Genomic DNA, 25,875 nt, shown 5'->3' on the forward strand with positions numbered 1-25,875 from the left:
ACCACACAACAGAGAAGGAAAGAAACAAATCAGATGCTAGGGACAGAGCTTGGATCCCTAAGCTCTCCCAGGGCTGGGAGTGAGCAGCAGGGACCACTGAGCTCCCTTCATGACCCCGCAGTCAGTGGACCAAGAGAAATGAACTCTAAGATCTAGCACTGTGTGGGAAAAACATAAAACAAAACAATGCAGAAGCCACAGCTTTTGCTTCTTTGCCCTCAGAAGATAAATAATAAGCAAGAGAAGGGTAGATAATAGAAAACTCCATCAACGAGAATCAGAAATTTTTACATGGGAAAGGAAAACTCCACATCTGCTCACTCCAAGGCTGTGAACACAGCACCCTGTGGGAAAGACTGACTGGGATCTATGAGAAATGAAACACAACTGAGGGCGGGGATCCCATGCTGAAAACAGGAGACCAAGTGGAAGCTATCAAATGCTCTGCTCTACTGGGCTTCAACAACCCTGCCAGGCAGAAGATGAGAAGATCCTTTTCTGGAGACTACCCAGCTTAAGACGAAAAGTTTAACGATCTGTCACGGGAGTGCCCTAAGAAATGGCCATATCAGCTTAGCCTACAGTCACAGAGCTGCATTCTCAGGGCTTTCAATCAGTTTTTTATTGCCTTGCTCTCCAATACAAGCAGTTAGTGAGAGATCACCAGGTATCTCAGGAAAGCCTCCAACATTTAAGACAAGAGGCTAAGACAAACAGAAAGGCAACTTAAAAGGAAACAGACTATGAAAAGAAAACACACACATGAACCACGGATATCTTCAGAAAAGTAACACCATAAAAAGAAGAATCCAATAACCCTTGTAAATTAAAAATTTGTCAACTAAAGAAAAGAATCTCAACAAATGGTCTGAAAATCCATCCCAGAAAGTTTAAAAATAAAAGCAAATGAACTAGAAAACAAGAAATAAAAGATTTTTAATTAGGTCAAACAAGTCAAGAAGGTATAACATATTAAGAGTAAACAGGAGTTCTAGAAAAACAGAAAAGAGAAACCAAAAAGACCAAATGCAAAGAAATAAGTCCAGAAAATTTCCCAAAACTAAAGGAAATGATTTTCCAGATTTAAAGGGTTCACCAACCACTAAAAAGTACAGACTTTTTAAAAAGGCATTGTTGTTGTCGTTCAGTTGCTAATTCATGTCCAACTCTTTGCACCTCCATGGACTGCAGCACATTAGGCTCCTCCATCCTCTACTATTTCAGAGTTTGCTCAGAATAATGTTCATTGAGTCAATGATGTCATCTAACCATCTCATCCTCTGCCACCCTCTTCTCCTTTTGCCTTCAATCTTTCCCAGCATCAGGGTCTTTTCCAATGTCCTTTGCGTTAGGGGGCCAAAGTACTGGAGCTTCAGCTTTACCATCAGTCCTTCCAATGACTATTCAAGGTTAATTTCCTTTAGGATGGACTGGTTTGATCTCCTTTCTGTCCAAGGGACTCTCAAGAGGCTTCTCTAGCACCACAGTTCCAAAGCATCAATTCTTCAGCACTCAGCCTTCTTTATGGTCCAACTCTCACATCTGTACATGACTACTGGAAAAACCATAGCTTTGACTATACGGACCCTTGTTGGCAAAGTGATGTTTCTGCTTTTGAATATGCTGTCTACGTTTGTTATAGCTTTCCTTCCAAGGAATAAGCATCTTTTAATTCCATGCCTGCAATCACCATCCACAGTGACTTTGGAGTCCAAGAAAATAAAATCTGTCACTGTTCCAGTTTTCCCCCTTCTATTTGCCATGAAGTGATGGGACTTGACGCCATGACCTTAGATTTTTGAATGTTGAGTTTCAAGCCAGCTTTTTCCCTCTCCTCTTTCACCCTTTGCATGGGGCTCTTTAGTTTCTCTTCACTTTCTTCCATCAGACTGGTACCATCTGCCTATCTAAGGACCCTGATATTTCTCCCAGAAATCTTAACTCCCAGCTTGGGATTCATCCAGCCCAGCGTTTCCCATGGTGTACTCTGCATACAACTTAAATAAGCCGGGTGACAATATGTACTCCTTTCCCAATTTTTAACCAGTCAGTTGTTGCACATCTGGTTCTGCTGCTTATTGACCTGCATACAGGTTTCTCAGGAGACAGGTCAGGTGACCTGGTATTCTCATCTAAGAACTTTGCAGTTTTTTTGTGACCTACACAGTCAAAGGCTTTAATGCAGCCAATAAAGCAGATGTTTTTCTGGAATTCCCCTGCTTTCTCCATGATTAAACAATGTTAGCAAATTGATCTCTTGTTCCTCTGCCTTTTCTAAACCCAGCATGTACATCTGAAAGTTATCAATTCATGTACTGCTGAAGCCTAGCTTGAAGGATTTTGATCATAACCTTGCTAGCATGTGAAATGAGTGCAGTTTTACGGTAGTTTAAACATTCTTTGGCATTGCCCTTCTTGGCATTATCACTGTGAAATTTCAGATTACTAGGGTCAAAGAAAAGATCCTATGATTCAAAAAAAACAAAAACACAACAGCATATAAAGGCTTCAGACTTCTCAAAAGCCATAATGGAAACCAAAATTCCAAAGAGCAGTGCCTTCAAACTTCTAAATAATTTCCAACCTAGAATTCTATACCCAGCCAAGCTCCTGATAAAAACAGAAACAGAAGGGACTTCCCTGATGGTCCAGTGGTTAAGACTCTGCCCTTTCATTGCAGGAGGTGCAGGTTCGATCCCTTGTCAGGGTGCTGAGATCCATGCAACACAGCACGGTCAAGAAAAAAAAAAAAAAGGAAAACCGATTTCTTAGAATTTACCTCACACACAACCCTTCTCATGAAGAATGATTTGCTGCACCGAAATAAGGGAGTAAACCAAAATCAAAGAAGACATGGATAGATATCTAAGAGATAGGAGATCCAACAAAAGAGGTTAAAGGAAGGTCCCAGGATAATTGATATGTACTAGACATAAAGAGAGGAGGGCATGGCAACCCACTCCAGTATTCTTGCTTGAAGAATCCCCATGGAGAGAGAAGCCTGGTGGGCTACAAGCAATGGGGTCGCAAAGAGTCGAGCATTACTGAGCGACTAAGCACAGCACAACACTAGACACAAAGAACCACCAGTCCACAGTGAAGCGGATCAAAACCGATATAATCATGACAAAACTAAAGGGACAGTAGAGAGACGGGGACAGTGCCAGTATGAAGTACTGGTAGACAGTGGGAGGAGAGGCAGCGCAGTGAAAGAAAGTTAAACCTCACGGTTATAACAGAAGCCAATACATGAGACTGGAAAATGAGAAAGTACCAATTTAAGCTTGCTAGAATCTGGAGATAAATATCAAAACAAATCAGGATTTGAAAGCAGATGCTTCTGGGAAGGGGGATACACAGGGAGTGGGACATGTTAGGGGGGATGTTATTTTTCTAAAGAAACTGATAACATTATTTGATGCTTTGAGTTATATTCATATTTAACTGTGATTAAAAACGGAAAGTATAAAAAAGATTCTACAAATGAATCAAAATATCATCTTTAATAAAACAGTAAAACCATTAAACGTCACTGATTTAACTCACATTTGTGCATCTTTAAAGATATAATACAAAATAGAAAGGCTACTATTTCCCATTGGTTAGTACCTTCTGATTCTCTTCCACTTCAGCTCTAAGTTCTGAAGTCACAGCTGTTTTTGTTATTGCTCTAAGGAAAGAAAAACATTATCAGTGATTGGTTTAGTATTTGATATACATGACTTCAATTTCCCTATATGAAACAATACACTGTTCAATAAATTACAAAAAAAACTAAATGGAAAAAACTCTAAACCTTTACAACTGATAAAATAAATTTCTCCTCTCAGACGTGTATATTTGTTCATTATCATAAGATAGAAAACCAAGGGAAAGTAATAGTAATAGCTGATTTTAATGGAAGTGCAGTTATTTCCAGGAACTTAGTTAAATATATGCAACTCTATTCCTATACATCATCTCTACAGCTCATAGAATAAAAGGATAATGTTAAATAAGTTAAGGCTACAGACTCCTCAACCTTTTTAAGCATATGTATGTCTTCAACAGGGCTTCCCGGGTGCCGCTAGTAGTAAAGAACCCACCTCCTAATACAGGATACATAAGAGATCAGGTTCAATCCCTTGGAGGAGGGCATGGCAACCCACTCCAGTATTCTTGCCTGGAAAATCCCCATGGACAGAGAAGCCTGGTGGGCTACAGTCCACAAGGTCACAAAGAATCAGACACAACTGAAGCGACTTCGCACACACATGTCAACAGCACACACGACTAAATAAGGATTATTTAAATACATGATTTTTAAGTCCTGTCTAAGTGTTTTCCAAGACTAAACAAGTAAACAAATTTATTTACAAAAGCATTTCAGTTAAAACACCTCATTCAATTACTCAAGTAAAGGACTGACAATCATTTAAGTTTCTGAAAATGTGGCTTTTAAAACAAGTTTGCCTCATATTTATGAGAAGTAGAGGACCTTTATACAACTGAAAGCAATGCAGAAAAGCTGCATTCAAAACCTTAATCAGTCACTATATCAGTGACTGACAAACCTTTATCAGTCAGCCTCTATAATTCATTTCCTTCATCAAGACTGATTAAAATGATATATATGAAACTGTTTAGGAAGAAAAGCACTAGAGTCCACACCAGACCCTAGATTAGTTACGTCTGCATACGTTAAATTTTGTTAACTCATCTAATCCTGAAAGGCAGGTACTGTTACTTCTGTTTTATTGCTGAGGAACGTGATTATTTGCAGTTACTCTCCTCAACCACACAATGCAAGGGTGCCTTCCTGAAAAGATGGTACCATTAGTAGTACAGCACTAGTAGCAACAGAACTTTAATTTTCTAAGCATTTTCATAATTTAGTGGCTTCAACATGGCGTAAGCATGGACATAATTAGACATGTGTTAAAAAGAAGACTGCCTCAAAACTGTATTACTCTGTGTTACCTGGCTTTGGTGGGAAAGTTTTGACTGAGATCCTTCATAATCACGAGAGCTAACTCAACAGGTGCAGCCAAGATCCGTGCAGCAGTCTGAAAACTTAGATCTGCAACAACGTCAAACAGAAGTTGAAGTGTATTAATCTAACACAATGAGAAATAGGAAAAAACATTGATTTCCCATTATTTTCCTGGTAATTAAGAATGCCTTAGAATGCCACCATTTCAGAGCGTGTCCAGGTTTTACTCAATTCACAGGCCCCTAGAGTGTTTACTGTAGCCGTTCCTCAATCTGCCGGCATAAACACTAGGGTACATACAAACACATTCAGCACAGGATTAATCCATCCCAAATCCTTTTCCTTCTTCTGAATTTACAACATATCACAAAGTATAGCAAAAGATTTTAGTAAATTATCTTGCGAAAAAAACTTTGACATACAGTTCTTTGGACCAAGAGCACATCCTGCCATACTGAGATGCCTTCAGCATCCAACTGTTTAATAAATGTGTACATATAGAAACACAAAGATTCTGACAAGCTTGTTTCTAGTTTTACAAACTAACACATCTGGGCAAAGACAGAAAGATCTGGTACTCTTCCATACATATATATTATTCTGCTAAGTGTTATCTGTCTACAAAAGGACTTCCTTCCATTTCTGATAAATCATAATAAATCACACAACCCTTAAAATCTGTGAATAAATATGAACAAATACAAATTCTAACTTTTTTAACACCGTAAAATTTAGAACGATTCTTCTACATTTTTATTACCTTGCAACTGCCAGACTTTTAAAGGTGCCATTTCATTGGTGCTCTCAACGAGATGCTTTCTGAGTTCTTTCAACTGTCCCTTCAGGTCAGGGTGCAGGTCTCTGAAAGAAACACAAAATCAATTCCTTTCATGTGTCTTTTCTTTCCCAAAGCATTTAGAAGTTGACCTCAAATTTATCTTCACGACTTTTCCCTCTACGTAATAGAAAAAATCCTACAATACAGGAAAAATATTAAAGTATAACTACTTTTCTTAAAAAAAATCAGTAAGTTCATTTAAAAACTAACACAGTTTTAAAAATGCATCCCTACAATAGTGCTTCTCTCTCTGAGGGGATGGAGAGGAGTGGGACTGAGAGTATGGAAGAGAGAGGACCTCAACGCTATTCACTGTGTTTTACTCAACTTGTTTCTTCTTTTCTTTCTTTAAGGAAAAGAAGGCATTATGTTGAAGGGAAAAAAACTCAATTCACAGTTTTTTCATACAGAAAAGCAAGTATGATAGCAACAATCAATTTTGAGTGGTGAGTACGTGGGTATATTATTCTCCTTTCCTGAATCTTTTTAATTTCTCAAAATAAAACTGGAAATACCTTGCTGCTGGTCCCAAAATGAATTTCTTTCAATACCTGCCCGTAAATCCTTTACTTACGTGAATATAATTCAAGCTTTCCAAAATAATTGGATTTTTCTTAGTTCTATCTCAAAATATAGTGCATTCTATTTAAAGTTAGTAAAACAAATTTTCAAAGTCAGACATACATCATTTAGATTAGAAACACAGATGGAATAGACTAATTGTTTTTAAATAACTCAAAATTTCTTAAATACAACATGCCAAAAGTAAAACATTTACTCAGATCACTCACCATCCAACCAATACATTCGAGTTATTACAAACTTTTCTTCATGACAGAAGTGTCTTAAAATGGGTCAATTACTTTAAATAGCTAAATAACTATTCTGAATGTCCATAAAGGAAAATGTCTTCAATATTGTGTAGAACACAATACTGTGCTGTAAATACATGAAATCATAATGCTATCCAAAAAACAAACATAAAACGTGACTATGAAAAGGAATTATGGAAATCTGGATGCAATAAAAATGGACCCTGACTGCATACTAATGAGGCCATAATTGGCGTTCAGCACAAAGAAACGTACATACGCACAGGATGAACTCAGTCTGTGCAGTCACTCAACACGAAATCATCTCTGCTAAACTTTAGTTACACCATTTTACTCAACCAAATGTTAAAGTTAAAGTGTATGAAACTACATCTACATATACTATTTCTATTTTTTTAAAAAGCACACCATAGATGTCCTAATTAAGATTTCCCTGAGCCCTGAGCAGAATTCAGGGCTCAGAACAATGAGAAGTCATATCAGAAATAGCTACAACATTTAAAATAAGAGCTAAGAAGATTTTTCAGGTAAAAAATTCTAAGATGCTTTCATAAAATGGTTAATGAAAAAAAAAAAGTTAATGAAATTTTCTTCAAAAAGCCATTTCCTATCTTCTTTCATATAAATCAAACTGCAATAAAATGTATTTCAACTGAACATATAAAATCCTCCATACCTATTATAACTCTTTTGCAATTTTTCAAGCTATGCTGAGCATAAGTAAATAGCTATAAACACAACATTGTAAATCAACTATACTTCAATAATTTTTTTTAAAGAGACAAAAAACAAGCAAAAAAAAATAGCTATAACCTCTTTAAGTTAAAATACACTTGATTTTCTCAGGAAAAGATTACATAAAATTATTAGATTTCTCCTACTATGTGAATCAAAAAGTGGAATGTAACTTTAATACCGTCAACTACAAGGTCCAAAAAGGGAAATCAACTTAAGCCATAGGAGGCAGTCATAGTATCATGTAAGAATAATGTGCTTCAGAATTACTAAAAATCATAAACATACTAGAAACTAAATGGTCATCTTCTCATATCAGAATACATATGTAAAGTACTCTTGAGAAACAGGAGATATAGTAATGAGAAAGATGATACTTACAATGTTAAGCCTAAAGAGTTAAAAGAATATACATACCTTAACTTTCCAAAGAGAAACCCTTGAACTTCATCAATAGGATCACTTTCACCAATCACTGTGGTGTTAACTTCAGTTCCTACAAAAGCACAGCAATTACATGTCTAATCATTCAGAATATAAAAATAATAACTTCATAAAATTTGAAAAATATAAGAAAACATTTTAAAATACCTGAAACTAAAATAGCATTTATAAATGTGTTTTTGATATATCCTGTGTTCCTGGATAAAGTACGAATGTATTTTTCTTTGAACTTTGAAAATTTTTACATTTAAATACCTCAAAATTAAGAATAACAGGTATTTCAATATCAAAATTCTGAGGAATTTGTAACTAGGCAACTTAATCCTAGATATAATTATTGAGAACAAAATGATGAAGTACTAGGCTACCTTCCATGTACCAAAATCAATCATTTTTACCTTTAAAATAAAGCAAAAGACATAAAAAGAGTACACATAAACCTTGCTGAAATTCAAAACCCTAGCATATTACAACAAGAAGTAGCCATAATAAACTGTTTCAAGTCAGAAAATAACAACAACAAAAAATTAAACTGTTAATTACATAATAGTTTAAGATTTCATATTGGATCACAAGTTAATTACTATTTGTGAGCTACTTATTATCAATAACAGTAGCTACTACTTACTGAACTTTATTTTATCAAAAACTTTGTAAAATTTTTTTACCTATACATCTTATTTTCTCCTTACAAATACTTAAAAAGGCATATATCATTAACCACGCTCTACAGAGTAAAAAATTAGGACCTACAGAATTTGTCACCCAACTCGAATATAACAGAACCAAGATTTAAACACAGCTTCATCATTCTCCTAAATGTATTCTTTTTCATTAAAGAAAAAATTCCCCTTTAACTTGTCGTATCTAAAGAAAACGCGTTGGTCTTAATTTACAAATTCACCTTTCACCTGAGTATCATCCTTGGCCTTGTACTCGGTGCTCTTAATGGCCAACTCCACACCGTAGCCAGAGAGGTAAACAGGCTCCTTCCTGGGGTTCTGCAGACAGAGCAAGCATTCCATCACCACCGAGCTCCCACGCCATCATGACCACCTAGCTCTTAATGCACCATGGCATACAGAGTGCAACCACATTAATGTCATGCAGTCATCACCTAGGATTAGGCACTCATGATACGCTTTAACTTCTATGGGAATCCTTAGATTGTGGATCCCGCCACAAGTGTGAGAACCGAAATTCCAAGGGAGAAACAAAACTGGATGAAGGCATAGTGGAAAGCGTAATGGTCACCAAACCATACGAAGAAATGGAGAAAATAACAAAGAAGTTCTGTACCTACATAGGGTTGAAAACTGGTAAGGTTTCAACCTTGAAGTGCTTTCTTGAGACCATGTGTGTAAATGTGTGTGTACATTTTTTAATGAATTTAAATGTCTTCAGGTAGGGTTTGGGCTGACCAAATGTCACAGGCTTACCATCATCCTAAATGAGGATGGCCTTTTAATACCAGCAATAGAGCATAGTGGGACAGGGTCAAAAACTGGATACTGACAAATCTGCTTCTGCTCATGTAAGTTTTCCTTTAAAATTTTTATTCCACATGTACTTAACAGTATTTACTGAGCTCAATATGACAAAGAGACTTTAAAGGCTAATGATCTTTACATATAAATATTTTAAATGCTAAAAGCTACACAAAGTTTGAAAACCTTAATTTCAAACCCATTCAGCTAGATTTTATCTCTTTAGACATTCTCCTCCTTCTATCAAATGAAAAATTCCAAAAAGGAGGGGAAAAAAAAAAGGGTTTAGAAAGGAGCTGAATTCAAGAATCAGTTTCATGATATGATGCCCATATTAAATCTGGATGAAATTAAATATAATTTGCATGGTTCATTTTGAAATAGAATGTAAATTTTATACTGGTGTTGTTTAATTGCTAAGTTGTGTCTGACTCTTTGTGACCCCGTGGACTGTAGCCCACCAGGCTTCTCTGCCCATAGGATTTTCCAGGCAAGAATACTGGAGTGGGTTGCCATTTGCTTCTCCGGGGGATCTTCCTGATCCAGGGATCAAACCTGCATCTCCTGCTTGGCAAACGGATTCTTTAGCACTGAACCACCTGGGAAGCTATTTTTAAAGCATAATTTTATTTTAAAATTTTAAAGCATAACTTTATATAGTCATTTTTAAAGCATAATTATTTATACTTCTTCAGTAAGGCAAGCAAAGTATAAATAACAGATCTGATGAAAGTACCACAGTTTCCAAAGAAGTAGTTCAAGTCATTTTATAAAGGGGAAAATTATTAGCTTAAGGGCTAAGGTTTTCATGGGCAAATTAACATTTAAAACAGTTATAAAACAAGTCAATACTTACTGATACATAATGTCTGAATATGTAATTTATTTTGCCTGCATTGCTTTTTGAAATAAGTTGTCGGTGGAAAGTATAAAACTCCTCAGAGCCAATCTCAGAGTAGAAAATAACCACTGAGCTTTCAGGATTAGATGAGGGGTATCTGTGATCTCCTTTGAACAATAAAGGTTTTGGTCTGAAAATAAATATTAAAAACTTAAGACTGTTAACTTTAAAAAAGTTTTTAAACGTTAAAAACAGTACAAAATGAAGCTACAGCAAGGATAATTTAAGTAAAGATTATACGCATCTTAATAGAAAATTGAGTATCACAATCTTAAATAGCTTTTAGTTAGTAAGAATACTGTCAGGTGTAAGTCTTATTGGTCCATAATTAAAAATAACAAATGTAAATTATATAAATTATAAAATGTAGACTTTGACTAGAAATTGTTATCAATTCCTACAGGAGGGGGGAGCCAGGAAACAAATACATATCCAGACCTCATAGTACTAAAACTTTAGTAAATTATTCTACTATATAAATAGCATATAATTATCTTTTTATCTGAAAACCTAAGTGTGAGTAATGCAAAAGAGCGGGGATTATTTTAAGCATATAACTGCCCCATCACAGCATCTCCCTTCTCTATCATTTTTACCATTATGATCATCCTACTACTGGATCTAACATTTATTTAGGTTTTCGTCATAAATTTTGAAACTCTGCCCTCAAGAAAACTCCTTTAAGAATGGCATCAAGGTATTAACAGATCATAATGCACAGACGTTATGACCGACCAACCCCTCTAAAGGAGGTACACTTACATGTACTAAGTGGAAGATGCCTCTTATAAAAATAAACCCACCTACCTGCATAAATGTATAACCACAGGAAAAAAGTATAAGAGGATATATGCCAATCCATTAAAAAGTTACCACATCTCAGAAGAGGAAACATTATCACTCTTTTCTTTATAAAGGTGTGCATTACTCTAACAAATGAAACACAGAATTTTTCAAGTCAGTCAACTTGCTTTCCCCAGTGAACAGCACTGTGCCATGCAGCCAATTTCAAAAGTGCACACCTCCCCACTGAGATGGCTGAATGCTGCTCACTGTTTCTGGTTATCACCCTGAGGAAAAGCACTCATGTCATCTGGTGGGCACAGGACAGATGCTGAGTAGGTAATTTCACTAAAGAAGAATTTCCTCACCTAAAACACCCTTGGCACTTCTGGCACAGAGCAACATCAAAGAGAGAGATCACTATTATCCTATTTACAAAAGTATGAGAGGATATACAGAGGGGTTACTGCCCTAGCCAGATAGCAAGAAGGACCTATTATTTGTCCATCACAGGAAACCTACCTTTAAGTAAAAAAGTCAGCCATTACCAACTTAATATTCAAACTAAGCTTGCAATTATCTTAAATAATCTCCTTTGTCTGAAAGTAATATTATCCCTAGAGATCATTACCATTAATATCATTACTCCAGGTACTGGTTTAAATAGACAGAATATTCTTTACTAAGCTGATGAAAAAGCCTATGTAAGCTCTTTGATATAGTCATTACTAAATAACAGTAAGTTCTCTTATTATCTCTATTTCAAAACAAGATGAGGAAAGAAAGATTACATAATTTGCTTAAGTAGGCAAAACTATCTTAAGTGATGGAGTTGGGATTTAAATCTAGTCAGTCTGGTTCCAGAATCCATATTCTAAACCACTATATTTACGAACTACAAAACCCAGAAGAAAAATCAGAAGAAAGCACAATGAATGCATGACACTTAAATAAACACAGATGTACCTTTCAGAGGCTGTTAGTAGAAGAGTCTCAAGGGTATCAAAATCACAAGTCTTCTTTCCATGCACTGAAAAAAATGAATTACATCCTTCTGGTGGCGGTTCATCAGCTGCTATCTGTCATTTAAGATACAAGACATTTTTAAAAATAATTTCTAACCAAAGACAAGAGAAAAAATAAATATTCTAAATAGGTAATAAAATGATAATAAGACATCAGTGAAAACAAAGGCAACACCTACTGCACATTCATTATGTGACAGGAGTAAGAGCTCTCTGCTTCACTACCTTCCTTATTTCACCAGTTCACCTAGCTCCTCCCAGTATCACTCCAAGAAGTAGATGTTATTATTATTCCGAAAACAGAACTCTAAAAATCTATCTTAGAAGACATCAAAAGCTATCCAGGGAATAGAATATGTACCTTGCAGAAAACTAAGCTTACAAATGGCAGCCGTAGGTGTCAAAGTGCAACAATGCAGTCTTGAGTGTAATATGCAGATTAATGCAAAGCCCCTCCCTGAAACAGGAAGAATGACACTGCATCTAAAAAACCAACAGGACCGAAAAGAAGAGTATATATGGAAAGGCAAAATCACCCAAGGAGCGCAGTAAGATATTTAAAAGAAAGGCTGAATGAGTTATGGGGTATGTTCAGAGGAAAATGTACTAACGCCCAGGCATGACAACGCAAGTCCACCCGCAACCTTAATGAGAGGCTCACCGACATGCACGAGTGTGAAGAAAGGAAAAAGAAAGGACATGATGACAAGCACTGCTATACGCACTGATGTCATTTATGTAATATATTCATACTAAATGTTCTTTTCTATGGCTGGAATACAAATAATTAAGAAAAGAGGGGAAGAAATGGAAAGCTTGCTATGAAAAATTAACATTAAAACTTTTCATTACATTCTTTGTCTCTTTTTTAAGTTACTACAAAACTTCCAAACTTCTATTTATAAAAAGAAAGAATAGTACAATAAAATCCTATGTACCCATGATGAGTATTTCGGTAATTATCAATTTATGGCCAAATCTTATTTCCTCCATTTTCCTACCACACTTTATTGGATCATTTTGATATGCACTCCAAATAACATTTCATGCATGTTTCAGTATCTTCCAATAAAACATAAAAATTACTCATTTAGTTTTTTTGGCCACACCACGTGGCTTGCAGAATCTCAGTTCACTTAACAGAGATTAAACCTGGGCCATGGCAGTGAAAGCCCAAAGACCTAACCTCTAGACCATCAAGGAACTCCCAAAACACAGAGATTTCTTTTAAAAACATACCACCATTATCACTTTTAACAAGTAATCCAGGGTTTCTCTAGTGGTCCAGTGGTTAAGAATCTGCCTTGCAATGCAAGGGACACCAGTTCAATCCCTGGTCCAGGACAATCCCACATGCCACGGAGCAACTAAGCCCAGGCACCACAACTACTCATCCAGTGCTCTAGAGCCCGTGAGCCGCAACTACTTTAGCCCACGCACCCTAGAGGCCGTGCTCCATAAAAGAGGCCACCGTAGTGAGAAGCCCAGGCTCCGCAGCTAACAGCAGCCCCTGCTTGCCACAACTAGAGAAAGCTGTCATGCAGCAAGGAAGACCCACCACAGCCAAAACTAAAAATAAATAAACAAATAAAATCTCAAGCTTTAAAATAAACAACTAAAAAAAAAAGTCACACAGTTCCATGTTGATGGCCATTGGCAGCATAGTTTTTCTGTCTTCTCAAATGCCCTCATTAGAGCAAAAATAAAAACAGAAACCAATGGACCACAACTATGACAAAACCAGGGGGAAGGAAATCTCCATGATATAAAATGCAAAAAGATCTGCAGTTATCAGAGGTCATGGAAGCAGAGGGAAACTGCAGAGATTCTAATGATTCTGAGAATAAGAAAACCCCAGAATCTGAGATGATGTATGGCCAAGTATGATGGACCAACTGGTTTTGTTCAGCCTAATATTAGGTAAGCACACGGCAGTCTGACCTCTGAGAATGTGGAACTCACAAGCTAGGACTCCCTTCCAGGGAAGGGCCCCACGCAAAGGAGAAACTTTTGAGGGCAGAATAATACTTGAGTAGGACAGAAATAGACAATAAAAGAAAAAGTCCAAATAAAATCTGAAGAAGGGAACAGAGTCAGGAAATTTCAAAAAGCAAGCTACCTTTTTTTTTAAGTCACCATATTTTAACAAAACATAAAATCAACAGGATAGGGAACCAGGGAAGTTAAAGAAAACAAATTTCACATCAAATTGAGCAGAGAAAGTCTCAGTGTCAAATGCCATACAGAGCTGCTTTAAGAAAAGAGGAGGGGAAAGAACAGAATAACACTCTTAGCCTTACAAGAAAATTTCTGCAGTGATAACGATATACTGGGAATTCCATGGGAGTCCAGTGGTTAGGACTCAACACTTTCACTGCTAGGGCCCAGGTACAATCCCTGGTTGGGGAACAAAGATCCCCTGTAAGCCACCTGGTGTGGCCAGAAAGAAATGTACAGGGCAAACTGCGTAAGTTACTCAACAGAAAAGAAAGGGACGGAGGGAGACCTATAAACTAAGAGAACACACTCCCACCAAAAATTAATAAATTTGTGAAAAAAACGAGAAAACTAAACTATTGTATGGAGAGGCACTCTTGGGCAATGAAATGGTTTTTTTTAAAAGAAAACAGCAAATTATTCCAAAAGAAGAAAGAGACTCCTTTTGAAGGGCAAAAGTCAGCTGTGGTGGGCACACAGCACATGCAGGGCTTCCATGGTGCCAAGCCAAGTTCAATTTCTTGACCTGGGTGAAAATCACAAAAGTGTTCCCTTCATCATAATGCATCACACTATACATTTCTTGTGAGTTGCTGTCTATACCAGTTTCACTTCAGAATTAAAAAATGGTTTTGAAATTAGCATTTCTTTTATATCAAACATACAACCAGTGTACAAACAGCTTTGATTCTCTTGCTCTCTATTTTTTTTACAAGTTTGTTCAACTCAAAATCCAGTAAGATCCACACATTACATTAAGGTGACACATTTTTAAGTTTCTCTTGAAATTCCTCCTTCCCTCTTTTCTTTTCTTTTTAATGTATTTGTTGATAAAACCAGATCATTTTGCCATAAAGTCTTTCACATTCTAGCTTTTCCTGACTATAGCCCGGTAATATTTCTTCACATTTCCTATCTGCTGTTCTCCTGTGATCTACAGACTGTGATCACCCTCGGGGTTAACTGGTTTAGCAAAACTGTATCTCTCTCTTCAGTTGTGCTATATAAATGAAGTCTGTAGTTTCAGGGTTTTTGCACAGGCATTTTTTTTTCCTTAAATGACAATAAGTGCACATTCAGTTCAGTTCAGTTCAGTCGCTCAGTCGTGTCCGACTCTTTGCGACCCCATGAACCGCAGCACGCCAGGCCTCCCTGTCCATCACCAACTCCTGGAATCCACCCAAACTCATATCCATCAAGTTGGTGATGCCATCCAACCATCTCATCCTCTGTCGTCCCCTTCTCCTCCTGCCCTCAATCTTTCCCAGCGTCAGGGTCGTTTCAAATGAATTAGCTCTTTACATCAGGTGGCCAAAGTATTGGAGTTTCAGCTTCAACATCAGTCCTTCCAATGAACACCCAGGACTGATCTCCTTTAGGATAGACTGGTTGGATCTCCGTGCTGACCAAGGAACTCTCGAGTCTTCTCCAACCCCACAGTTCAAAAGCATCAATTCCTCGGCGCTCAGCTTTCTTTATAGTCCAACTCTCACATCCATACATGACCACTGGGAAAACCATAGCCTTGACTAGATGGACCTTTTTTATATGTTATTTGAAGGTTGAACATAATCAGTTTTGCTCATTATTTACAAACAAATCATAAATTCTAGAAAATTTCAGGTAGAAAAGGTACAGTGCTGTAACACAATGACAGGACAGCTGCAATACATCCAATCATGTTATACAACCCCTAAAAAAAGTACTGTCACAGGGAAGCACTGAACTCACCTGCTGGAAGGCTTGTATTGTAGCTGAGTAGGAGCGAAGAGACAGACAAAATTTCAACAGATTCTGCTGTAGTGGTGACAGAAACTGAAATGCAGCTTTCAATATTGCATGATAATAGGAGTAATCAGTACCTGTCAGGAAGAATATCAACCAAAATAGTTCTATATAACTACAGGTATCCAAATAAGGTAGCTCATAAAGTATAAAGCTATGTGTTACAAAAGCAAATGTTTGCAAAATGTTTACAAAAGCAAATAACTGCAAAATGTTACCACTATACTGTCTTGCAAAGTGAAAGTGTTAGTTGCTCAGTCCTGTCTGACTCTTTTGCAACCCCATGGACTGCAGTCCTTGAGGTTCCTCTATCCATGGAATTCTCCAGGCAAGAATACTGGAGTGGGTAACCATCCCCTTCTCCAGGGAATCTTTCCGACCCAGGGATCAAACTCGGGTCTACTACACTGCAGGGGAACTCTTTAACCTCCTGAGCCACCAGGGAAGCAAAGCATACTGTCTTGAGCTGTTGTCAAATGCTTAGAATTATTTAGAGTATGCTGTGCAATTGGACTCTTCCTCTCTTCAATCTTCAATCCTTTCTTCACTATTTCCTCTCCCTGGACTGAGATTTTCCCACTTACCTGGATGACTAACTCCCACCTTCTTCCTCAGGAAGAACTCAGTTTATGAGAGCACCTATCCCACGGAGGCATTCCCAGCCCCTACTCCCACACCTCAATCAATCATGTTCCTCTCTTCTTTGCTCACCTCTCTCACTTAGCATATTGTTCACTCGTTTACTTAATCACTAACTACCCCCCCGCAATAGTCTTTGAGCCCCTGCACACAGAAACTATGATGTGCCTTTGTGTCCCCTGGCACATGTTATCTATTCAAATAACCCAACAAGACTGAGCAATGTAATGAGGAAGTACAAGATATTAAAAGATGCTAATGAAACTATGGTTTGGGGAGAGGCATTGAAACAAATTATCTGGGGGAAAAATACATGTAGCAGTATAAAAAAATCCCAAGGATATATTAAATGAAAATCACAAGGTACAAAACAATATATTTAGTACACTATTTTTTCTTACTGTTAGAAAGAATAAGAAATAAGAATACATACTTATGTATTGGATTGGCCAAAAAGTTTATTCAGGTTTTTCTGTAAAATAGAATGGAAAAACCTGAACAAATTTTTGGTCAACTCAATAGTTGTAAAAAAAAAAAAAAAAAAGAAGAAGAATGAAAAAAATACTGAAGGCTAAACAAATTAATTTTAAATAGTTATTAAAAAGCCAAGAGAAACAGAAGGAACAAGATTTTTCTGTGTACAGCCTTTTATATAGCTTTGGTTTTTCTTCTAAAATTTTACTTTATAATGAAGTATAGTTGATTAACAATATTATGATAGTTTCAGGTATGTGAAGCTTTGACTTTTAAACTATTATATATTTTTGAAAAATTCAAGAAAAATATTTAACATTTTAAAAAGCAAAATGTAAAAGGTTCTGTATGACATTAGCACCTTCAAAGTAGAAAAAGAGATCAGAAAGAAATGGCTTAAAATGTTTTGTGAAGTCACTCAGTCGTGTCTGACTCTTTGTGACCCCATAGACTGTAGCCTACCAGGCTCCTCCGTCCATGGGATTTTCCAAGCAAGAATACTGGAGTGGATTGCCATTTCCTTCTCCAGGAGATCTTCCCAACCCAGGGATTGAACCCAGGTCTTCTGCATTGTAGGCAGATGCTTTATCATCTGAGCCACAAGGGAATGTTGCCAGAGTGTTAAAAGTGACTATCTTTGGGTAGTAGGAGTATGAATATTTCAAATAAAGTGTTTAATATACTTTTATGGTCACTTTCAAGAATTCATACTCTCCTAACTTCAACCAAAAACACACTAGCATTTATACTGAAGAAATTTCATTTTAAATGTCAGAGTTAAAATTTCACTATAAAAACCACTTTGATAAGTTTGTTTTATGAAACTGTAAACTAAAATGATTTTTTTGGTTACCTGAACAATTCTAGTTGACTCTAAATTACTTAACTAAAACTTACAGAAGCTTGTTCAAAACTTTTACATATTTAAACTGCAAAAAAGATTTAGACTTCACTTTTTAAATATGCTCTAATTTTTTAAACCATAAAGTTAAAAATCAATTCAAACATTAACAGCAGTCACATATTTATAATTTTTACACACTTTCACTTCCACAAGGACTTATGCCTGTCAATGCAATATTCAAGGTTTTAACTACTCATGTATCAGCATCTTTGACTATTAATGTCCATATTCTATATAGTTTACATTGAATTAGAAAACGTTTGTGAAAGCTCATCAAAAACTAAACAAGTATACAGTTTACATTAATTTGACACCTGACACTCTAGTTGTCAGTGGTTGGCATGCGTAATGGAAAACATTTTGGATGGCACTCAGTGAGAAGAAACTCAACAGATAACAGATCAGTTGAGTAATAAGTTCATAACAAAAGAAAGCGAATCAAATCTGATGGTTATTATGTCGATGCTAAATGATTCTAAATGAATTTGACTTCTGCAAAATATTCACATAGCACTTTCAATAAAAGAACATAAAAGAACAAAACACAAAGCGGGGGGGTGGGAATCAAAGGCAATTCTTATTGCCAAAGTTGTAAACTTTTTCAAAAATAATTACTAGTTTGTGTTGGCTCTGCTGGCTGCCATGACAATTCTACTCACTAAAGATAAAAATGTTTTTCATTAATTGCCATGCCACCATACTCTGAAAGAGACCAAATTTCTAATACATTCCCAGACACCAAAGTCAAAGAAGCATCTGCTTCTATTTTACCGTGATGATCTGATGATCCGATATTTTGACTGGCTTCTACAAAATCCCAAAATTTCTCTTGACTGTCTTCTGCTAAAAACTCACTGAGAGAAAAGGGGGAAATATCAGAAATAAAACAACTTAATAAAAATCTTCCAATATAAGTTATATTACTAAGGAGAGTAAAAATAAGCTTTAAGTTTCCAAATGTCCAAAGCTTAGTTGTGATAATATATATTATATATGAATATATGTAATATATTTCAATAAAATATTTTCTAATTTAGGCACATCTTACTAATTAGCTATTAATAATTAGCTTCATAGTTTATTCACTTAATAACTTCATAGGTATTCCTTAAGAAGCCTAGAATAATAGAAATGTAACAACAGAGAAGTCCCAATATAAAGAATGGTTATGAAATCTCATTTGTGAAAATGCTGTCAGTAGTGGAAGCAGAATTAGGAATTTCTAATTCTAGTACTAGTTCTGCTCACTCATTTTCTGAAAGACTTACAAAGAACAAAACAACATGTTTCGCCTAAGGTTCTTCTGAGGAAAACATGAATCCTAGAAACATCTCTAGGAGACTGAAGGCAGCATGCTGTAATCTTTTTACATCCATAAATCCAAACTTTAAAGGCCATCAAATTTTAAAGTTAGCACTGATTTAATAAAATCAGGTCTCAGAACTTAATGCCATCTTAATTTTTTCCTTGACTTTACTGTACCGACCTAAAATAAAATAAAGGCTATTCTACACTTCCCTTCATTCAGGGCCTTTAAAATCCCGAGAAGAAGAAGCAGGTACTCATTGAATGATTCATGTAAATCGGTTATCTTCTCCTCCAAGCCATACCAATGTAGTGGTGGTCTTTCCCTGTCTTAGAGCAAACTACAGATCTGGATCTCAGCTTACCTAGCCAAAGAAGACTTTCCCATTACTTGTCAACACTGGGGTGTACAACTCTCACTCTACTCCACAGCTAGACACAGAAATATGGGAAAAATAAGAAACATTTCCTGGTAATGCACAGCTTCTCTAAAAATAGGTTTCTGAAAATACCCATTATAATAATGTATTAAATTATTTAGTGCCTCCTTGAGTGTGGCATTTTTCTAGGCTTTCGAGCAACTGACACAGACATCACACACATCTTATAATAGCTTACAGTCTATTAATGTCTTACAGGTATTAAGACAGATTATGATGTGTAAATAAATGCTAAATTCATGAATTAAAGCACCATTCACAAGATAAGTGAGCAGAAGGGGGAAAAGTAATACACATTAGTTCTGAGACAAGGGTTCACTTAAGTTAAGACCCTCCTTCAAAGGCCATATGCACATAAATATATAATTTTCATATAATTACAGGAAAACATAAACATCCATTCTTTCTCACCCCAATGCATAAATAAGTCTTCCAATGTCTAAGTGTCAAACAGTCTCAAGAAAATTAATTACCAGATCCACTGAACTAAGCCATGGAAGATAAGAACAGTACAAGACACTATTAAAAGGAATGCTGCCATTTGCTTCCAGTGTGCTTCAATTTGTTTGCTTTTTGCTCTAAATTGTTTTTTAGCTTCTGATATCTATTCCACTGAGTAAAAAATCAAGTTTTACAGATGAAATTCTACGGTGTCTGGGACTTGCTTTACAATGTCTTAGTGGGAGAAGGCAGGAGGGTGGTGACAGTGACGGTTATTGGACTTGAGCTGACAATTGCTAAAACTGGGCGACAGGCAGAGAGAGAGCATATCATATAGAACATTTTTTCCATTTATAAATATATTAACTTTCTTAAGGACATAGAGGTAGTAAAAGAAAAATCTGGAATTTACATTCCAGTCTCTATCACTCAAATCTTTCAAGCTGCATTCTCAGGCCATTGTAATATTTATGCATTCAATAAATGATTGCTTCAATTTTAGTAACAGAACTTTATTTATACAACGTTTTTGTTAGTAACTATAGCTGCGCAAAACATATTCAGGGCTCTACTTCAATTAAGTATTGATGGACAAACAGAAGCTACAAACCCTTCATTAGCATCAGTTCCAATCTAAGAATACACATGGGAATATTTTCAGTCCCTAAGGGCCAGAAGCAAAGAAAGCAAAATGTCTGTGTTAACTGCATGCCTCGATGTGTGGAGAAGTATCTGACCCTTCAGCCTCCCACCACAGACGTGCTGTGACCCACCATCAGTGTCTGCCATGGATGCGGGAGGGAAGGATGGTGGCCTCAGCCAGCTCTGAGGTGAATATGGAGTGGTTTCAAACAAGCATAGCATGTTTTTGAGTTGTCAACCCAACCCTTTACCCTAGCAAACTATCTGTAAATAGCCACAAAGGAAAACTAAAATAGTGAACCCAAATGGCAAATGGCCAGGATATCATGAAAAGGGGCTATGTTTGTTATGGGTAAACTGGGGTGAAAGAAATAGTTTATAATACTCACTTCACTGAGATCAAAGAACTGAAAAAAATTGATCAATTAAGGCTGACAACTTGAGCATACTTTCTCAAAAGTCCATAAGTATATGCCATAAGACTCTTCTAAGAAAATATCCAAACGCCAGTAAGTTTGTTAGTATAAGTGAGAGTAATGGGATGTAACCTAGTTATGAATATTAAGCAGAATATCTTAAAACATCTATTACAGACAGCTGCACAAACTTATTTGTAAAGTAGTAGTAAATCTCAGTGACTTAAACTGACACCAGGCAAATCATCCAAAATAAGATGAGCAGAAAGGAAGAAAAAAACATTCAGTTAGTTGTAAGAGTGCTAGCCCAGGCAGTCGCGGACCTCACATGCCTGCACACTTCACTGCTACAAACACCCAAGATCTAACAAGGGGCTTGGCCTATTTATCTAACTAGTTATTGTAACATCACCATGACATATAAGCAGTGGGGTCTGGTGGGGCGGGCAGGGGTTTGTCAGGGCCTGGGGTTTGTTTCTGCTGCCCTTTAATTGCTGAGGAGAGGGAGGCACGGAGAAGTGACGGCAGAAAGCCTGTTCGGCAGAAAGTTGGAAGGCTCCTCAGCAAGTCAAGACCAGCTCCCGCATGTCCCATGTTCCTACCGGCCTCTCCTCAATACAAAGGAGGCTCTTCCTTAGGAGGTACACCATCAACACAACAAACACTTTGCTCCCATCTTTCTAGAGATTAAGGAAAGATGTGAGAAGATGAAATTCTAAGTTGAAGGTCACAAAGATAGACCACAAAGTTAACTGATGAACAGTTCAAACTTCCAGCTCTATCAAATTCTGAAATTACTAAATGTTTATCGTTCATCTGCCTAAGTGTATGCTTTAGAAAGATTCGCTATAGGTCCTAGCTATATGTTATTTGAGATACAATAAAAATAAGCTTCCCTCTATAAACAAAAAAACTGACTAAAAGACAGGGATCTGATTATACTTATATAACAACCATTTACTAAAAAGTATATTTGGTTTATAAAATCTTCCAAGAAATCATTGACTATATTTTACTTTATCAATTTTAAGACTTTTTTTTTTCCCCCAAGTTTGGGCAATCTTCTTTACTGAGAAATTGAGATGCATGTTTTCTTTTTTCCCCTAAAAACACACGTCTGGTTTCTACAATCTGTCTACTAACTCCTTCTTGCGGTTCATTGAAGGGTTGTCAAGTTTCCTTCAACTTTCATTTTCTTCCATACTCCCCAGACCAGAGAATCTCTTCTCGTTTGAGAGGTAACAGTGGGAAACTTGGTGTGACTTACTGCATATTCACTACACTCTAAATCCCTTCGAAGCCTAGGCCTTTGAAACTCATTTTCTGCACCAAGACCCCGGAACACAGCAGAAGTAGAAATGGCTGCATGGGGCAGAAGGCAAACAGGCAAGAACCAGTCTTGCAGTTTCTTGAAGCCCCAGATGGTACTGAGGTAGATGGGGTAGGAGACTAGGGTCCAGTATGTTTCAGGAAATGCTGCCCAAAGACAACTGTCGATTTTAAGACATATCATTGTTTTAGAAAATGCTAAGAGTGAAAGATGCTACCAATTTTAATTGTGAGATAACAACTTGGCTGCATTCGGATTTTGGAGAAGCTAACATCAGATAAGATGTGGACACTTTCTCAGCTTCCCCCTGCACTCTTTTATCTGGGGTCTGTCTCCTTCCGAGTTCTCAGGAGGGGTATGTCCTCCACCTGCATCTCAACAAGATCTCTTCTCTTTCTTGTATTAAACACCCCTTAGCACCCTGTTCAAATAAACAGAAATTTTCCTTTAAGTACAACACTCTCTTCCCTTATTAGCATATTTATACTCTTCCTGGAAGACACCATAATAACTTAACCAATTCAGTATACCTGTCTAAAGAAGTCCCTCAGGATCTGCCATCAGTGCAGTCCTAGCCTGCAGCATAATCTGTGAAGGGACTCAGCATGGTGCACGGTGAGTGGGGCTCCTACTAAATGCATAATGAGAATCCCACTCCCTAAAAGCTCCCAAATATTCACTGGCAGAGCCCACATTTTCAATTAAACACGTGAAAGGAAAAAACATGTCTTCTTACCTGGCTTCTAATAACAACGGAGTGGAAAACCATTTTGTTGTAAGAGAGGTCGTAATGGCTTTTGAATCTGCCTTAACTGAGGAAAACAGCCATAGTCCAGTAAGCATAGTCAGAAGGCCCATTTTACAGCAAAGTCCTAGAAAGGGAAAAAAAAAGATTTTTCTACAAGGCGATGTTTAAACCTGAATCTTAATACTTAGAGACACAAAAGAACATGATTGTGACAGAAATAAAAATGTTTCCAAAATATAACAGCACATACTATCTATAGATAGTCGATAGGTGTTAGTTGATTACTGACACACAATTAAAGGTGTGTCGTTCATTACACTCTTTTCTACAAAGGCTGCACTTCATCTCCTGGGTGCCTATACCATACAGAGATGTTAGCCTCTCATTTCATAGGCTTCTCTTGCTGTGGAACAAGGGCTCGAGGGTGTGTGGGCCTCAGCAGTTGCAGCATGGGGGCTCTGTGGCTGTGGTTCCCAGGCTCTAAAGCACAGACTCAACAGCTGTGGTGCGCCAGCTAAGTTGCTCCATGGCATGTGGGATCCTCCAGACCAGGGATCAAACCCATGTCTTCTACATTGGCAGGTGAATTCTTCACCACTGAGCAACCAGGGAAGCCCAAAAAGTTGCTTTTAAAAGAGTGTGAAGTTCAGGTACTGTTGGTTTCTTGGGAAACAAAAAAATTAATATGAACGTTCCATTTATAAATGTGTAGTTGTTCAGTCGCTAAGTTGTGTCTGTCTCTTGCGACCCCGTGGAGTCCGCCAGGCTCTCTATCCATAGTATTTCCCAGGCAAGAATATTGAAGTGGGTTGCTATGTCCTTCTCCAGAGAATCTTCCTGACCCACAGATCAAACCCCCGTCTTCTGCATTATAGGTGGATTCTTTACCCTCAGCCACTAGGGAAGCCTCATTTATAAACAGATATTTTTTTAAAAATCAACATTAATAAAGACTAGGACTAACCAAACCAGACCTCTGACAATGAAACCTGCTAGCAGGTAAGTCCTAGCTTGGGAGGGTGTGGGGGATGGGGGGGTGGGGGGCACGGACAGGAAACTGGAAATGATGTAGGCTCCTCTCCCGAAGTAGCAAAAGTTATTGACATTTCCTGCAGAGGGGCAAGCAAGGACCCAAACTGTTACATACAATTTAAGACCACTCAAGAACTCTCTCAGACACCCTCCCCTGGAGGTTCATGGACTGCAGCCTCAGAAACCTGCTCCTCATGATAGAACATCAGTTAGTAATAGAGACCTATGATCAATTCCTGAGTTTGCTAGTTACCAACAGTTTAACCCCAAGTATGTTACCTAATAACTCCTCCGCCCTTACCTTTAGTCTCCCACTCTCTAAAATAACAGTAACTGCCATGGGGGAGAATGAGAAGGCAACATGAAATCACTTTGTAACAAAAGTCACTTTGCAGCGAAAGTTACTTTTTGTACTGTGCCAAGCATGTGCCAAGTACTACACAAAAACTAAACTGCTCTAGCAAAATATGTCATAAGGAAGAGAAGCTAGAAACTATGTTCTAAACTATAGAATAACAGCTCATCACTATCACAAGGCCCCAAAAACATTCCTTGGAAACGTATCCTCTGTGGCTGGGGGGGAAAAAACACTTTGCTGTACAGCAACGACTACCACAACATTGTAGATCAGCCATAGTGCCTGCCTGCTCAGTTGCGTCCATCTCCGTGACCCCATGGACTGTAGCCCACCAGGCTCCTCTGTCCATGGAATTTTCCAGGCAAGAATACTGGAGCAGGTTGCCATTTCCTCCTCAAGGGGATCTTCACAACCCAGGGACTGAACCCGTGTCTCCTGCATGTGCAAGCAGGTTCTTTACCACTGCGCCAACAAAAATTTTTTAAAATCCTACCCCAAAATCAGTAAGTTTCTAAACCAGAGGCAGCGCATATGAACTATGTTCAAGCAGTAATAATGCTCCAGCTGTGTTCACAATTTTTCCTGCAGGGACCTAGACATGTTACCCCCAGCAGTGATGATTCCAGATGAGAAACTGGATGCCACTTAACAGTACTCCCAGATGGACCGCATGCAGAGAGTGAGGAGGAGGCTCCTCCCCACTCACCCGAGCAGACACCCACATTTACTGAGCAATTACTAGAGGCGGGATCACTCTGACTGCGCCACTGCCAAGAGCTCTGCAAACAGCACGTTCCCCAGCTCACCTCAGTAAACAGCAGTGCCTGGCAAATGGCAGAGAGTCCATAAATACGCTGCATGATGGGTGAAACACTATCACCCCCACTTTAAAAATAAGAAAATGGGAATTCAGAGAGGCTAAGTAACTTGAATAAATAGCAATACTTAGAACCTACACATGCCTGTTTTTAAAAGTTCTACAATACCATGCTCTCTGCCCTGGCTTTAAGAAGGGGTTCTTAACGTCCAGACCTAGACTGAGCATACGGCTTTATTACGAGACCCAAGACAAGTTCAAGGATTTCTAGGGCAGAGTCTTTGGGTCCCAAATGGCCAAGAGAGGTAT

The 25,875-nt window shown here is 37.5% G+C and overlaps 1 protein-coding gene across 2 annotated transcripts in view; it reads right to left on the reverse strand.

Moving 5' to 3' along the window:
- UGGT1 (UDP-glucose glycoprotein glucosyltransferase 1) overlaps positions 1 to 25,875 on the reverse strand; it is a 111,117-nt gene that overhangs the window by 82,766 nt on the left and 2,476 nt on the right. For both annotated transcript variants that reach the window (XM_061431816.1, XM_061431823.1), the window contains exons 2-11: positions 23,348 to 23,483; positions 18,809 to 18,891; positions 15,967 to 16,097; positions 11,960 to 12,072; positions 10,166 to 10,340; positions 8,727 to 8,823; positions 7,796 to 7,874; positions 5,733 to 5,833; positions 4,960 to 5,059; positions 3,610 to 3,670 (exon numbers count right to left, since the gene is read on the reverse strand). In XM_061431816.1, the coding sequence (XP_061287800.1) occupies positions 3,610 to 3,670; positions 4,960 to 5,059; positions 5,733 to 5,833; positions 7,796 to 7,874; positions 8,727 to 8,823; positions 10,166 to 10,340; positions 11,960 to 12,072; positions 15,967 to 16,097; positions 18,809 to 18,891; positions 23,348 to 23,483 (1,076 nt within the window). The remainder of the gene's footprint in view (positions 1 to 3,609; positions 3,671 to 4,959; positions 5,060 to 5,732; positions 5,834 to 7,795; positions 7,875 to 8,726; positions 8,824 to 10,165; positions 10,341 to 11,959; positions 12,073 to 15,966; positions 16,098 to 18,808; positions 18,892 to 23,347; positions 23,484 to 25,875) is intronic.

The sequence above is a fragment of the Bos javanicus genome, chromosome 2, assembly GCF_032452875.1.
Source record: "Bos javanicus breed banteng chromosome 2, ARS-OSU_banteng_1.0, whole genome shotgun sequence".
NCBI lineage: Eukaryota > Metazoa > Chordata > Mammalia > Artiodactyla > Bovidae > Bos > Bos javanicus.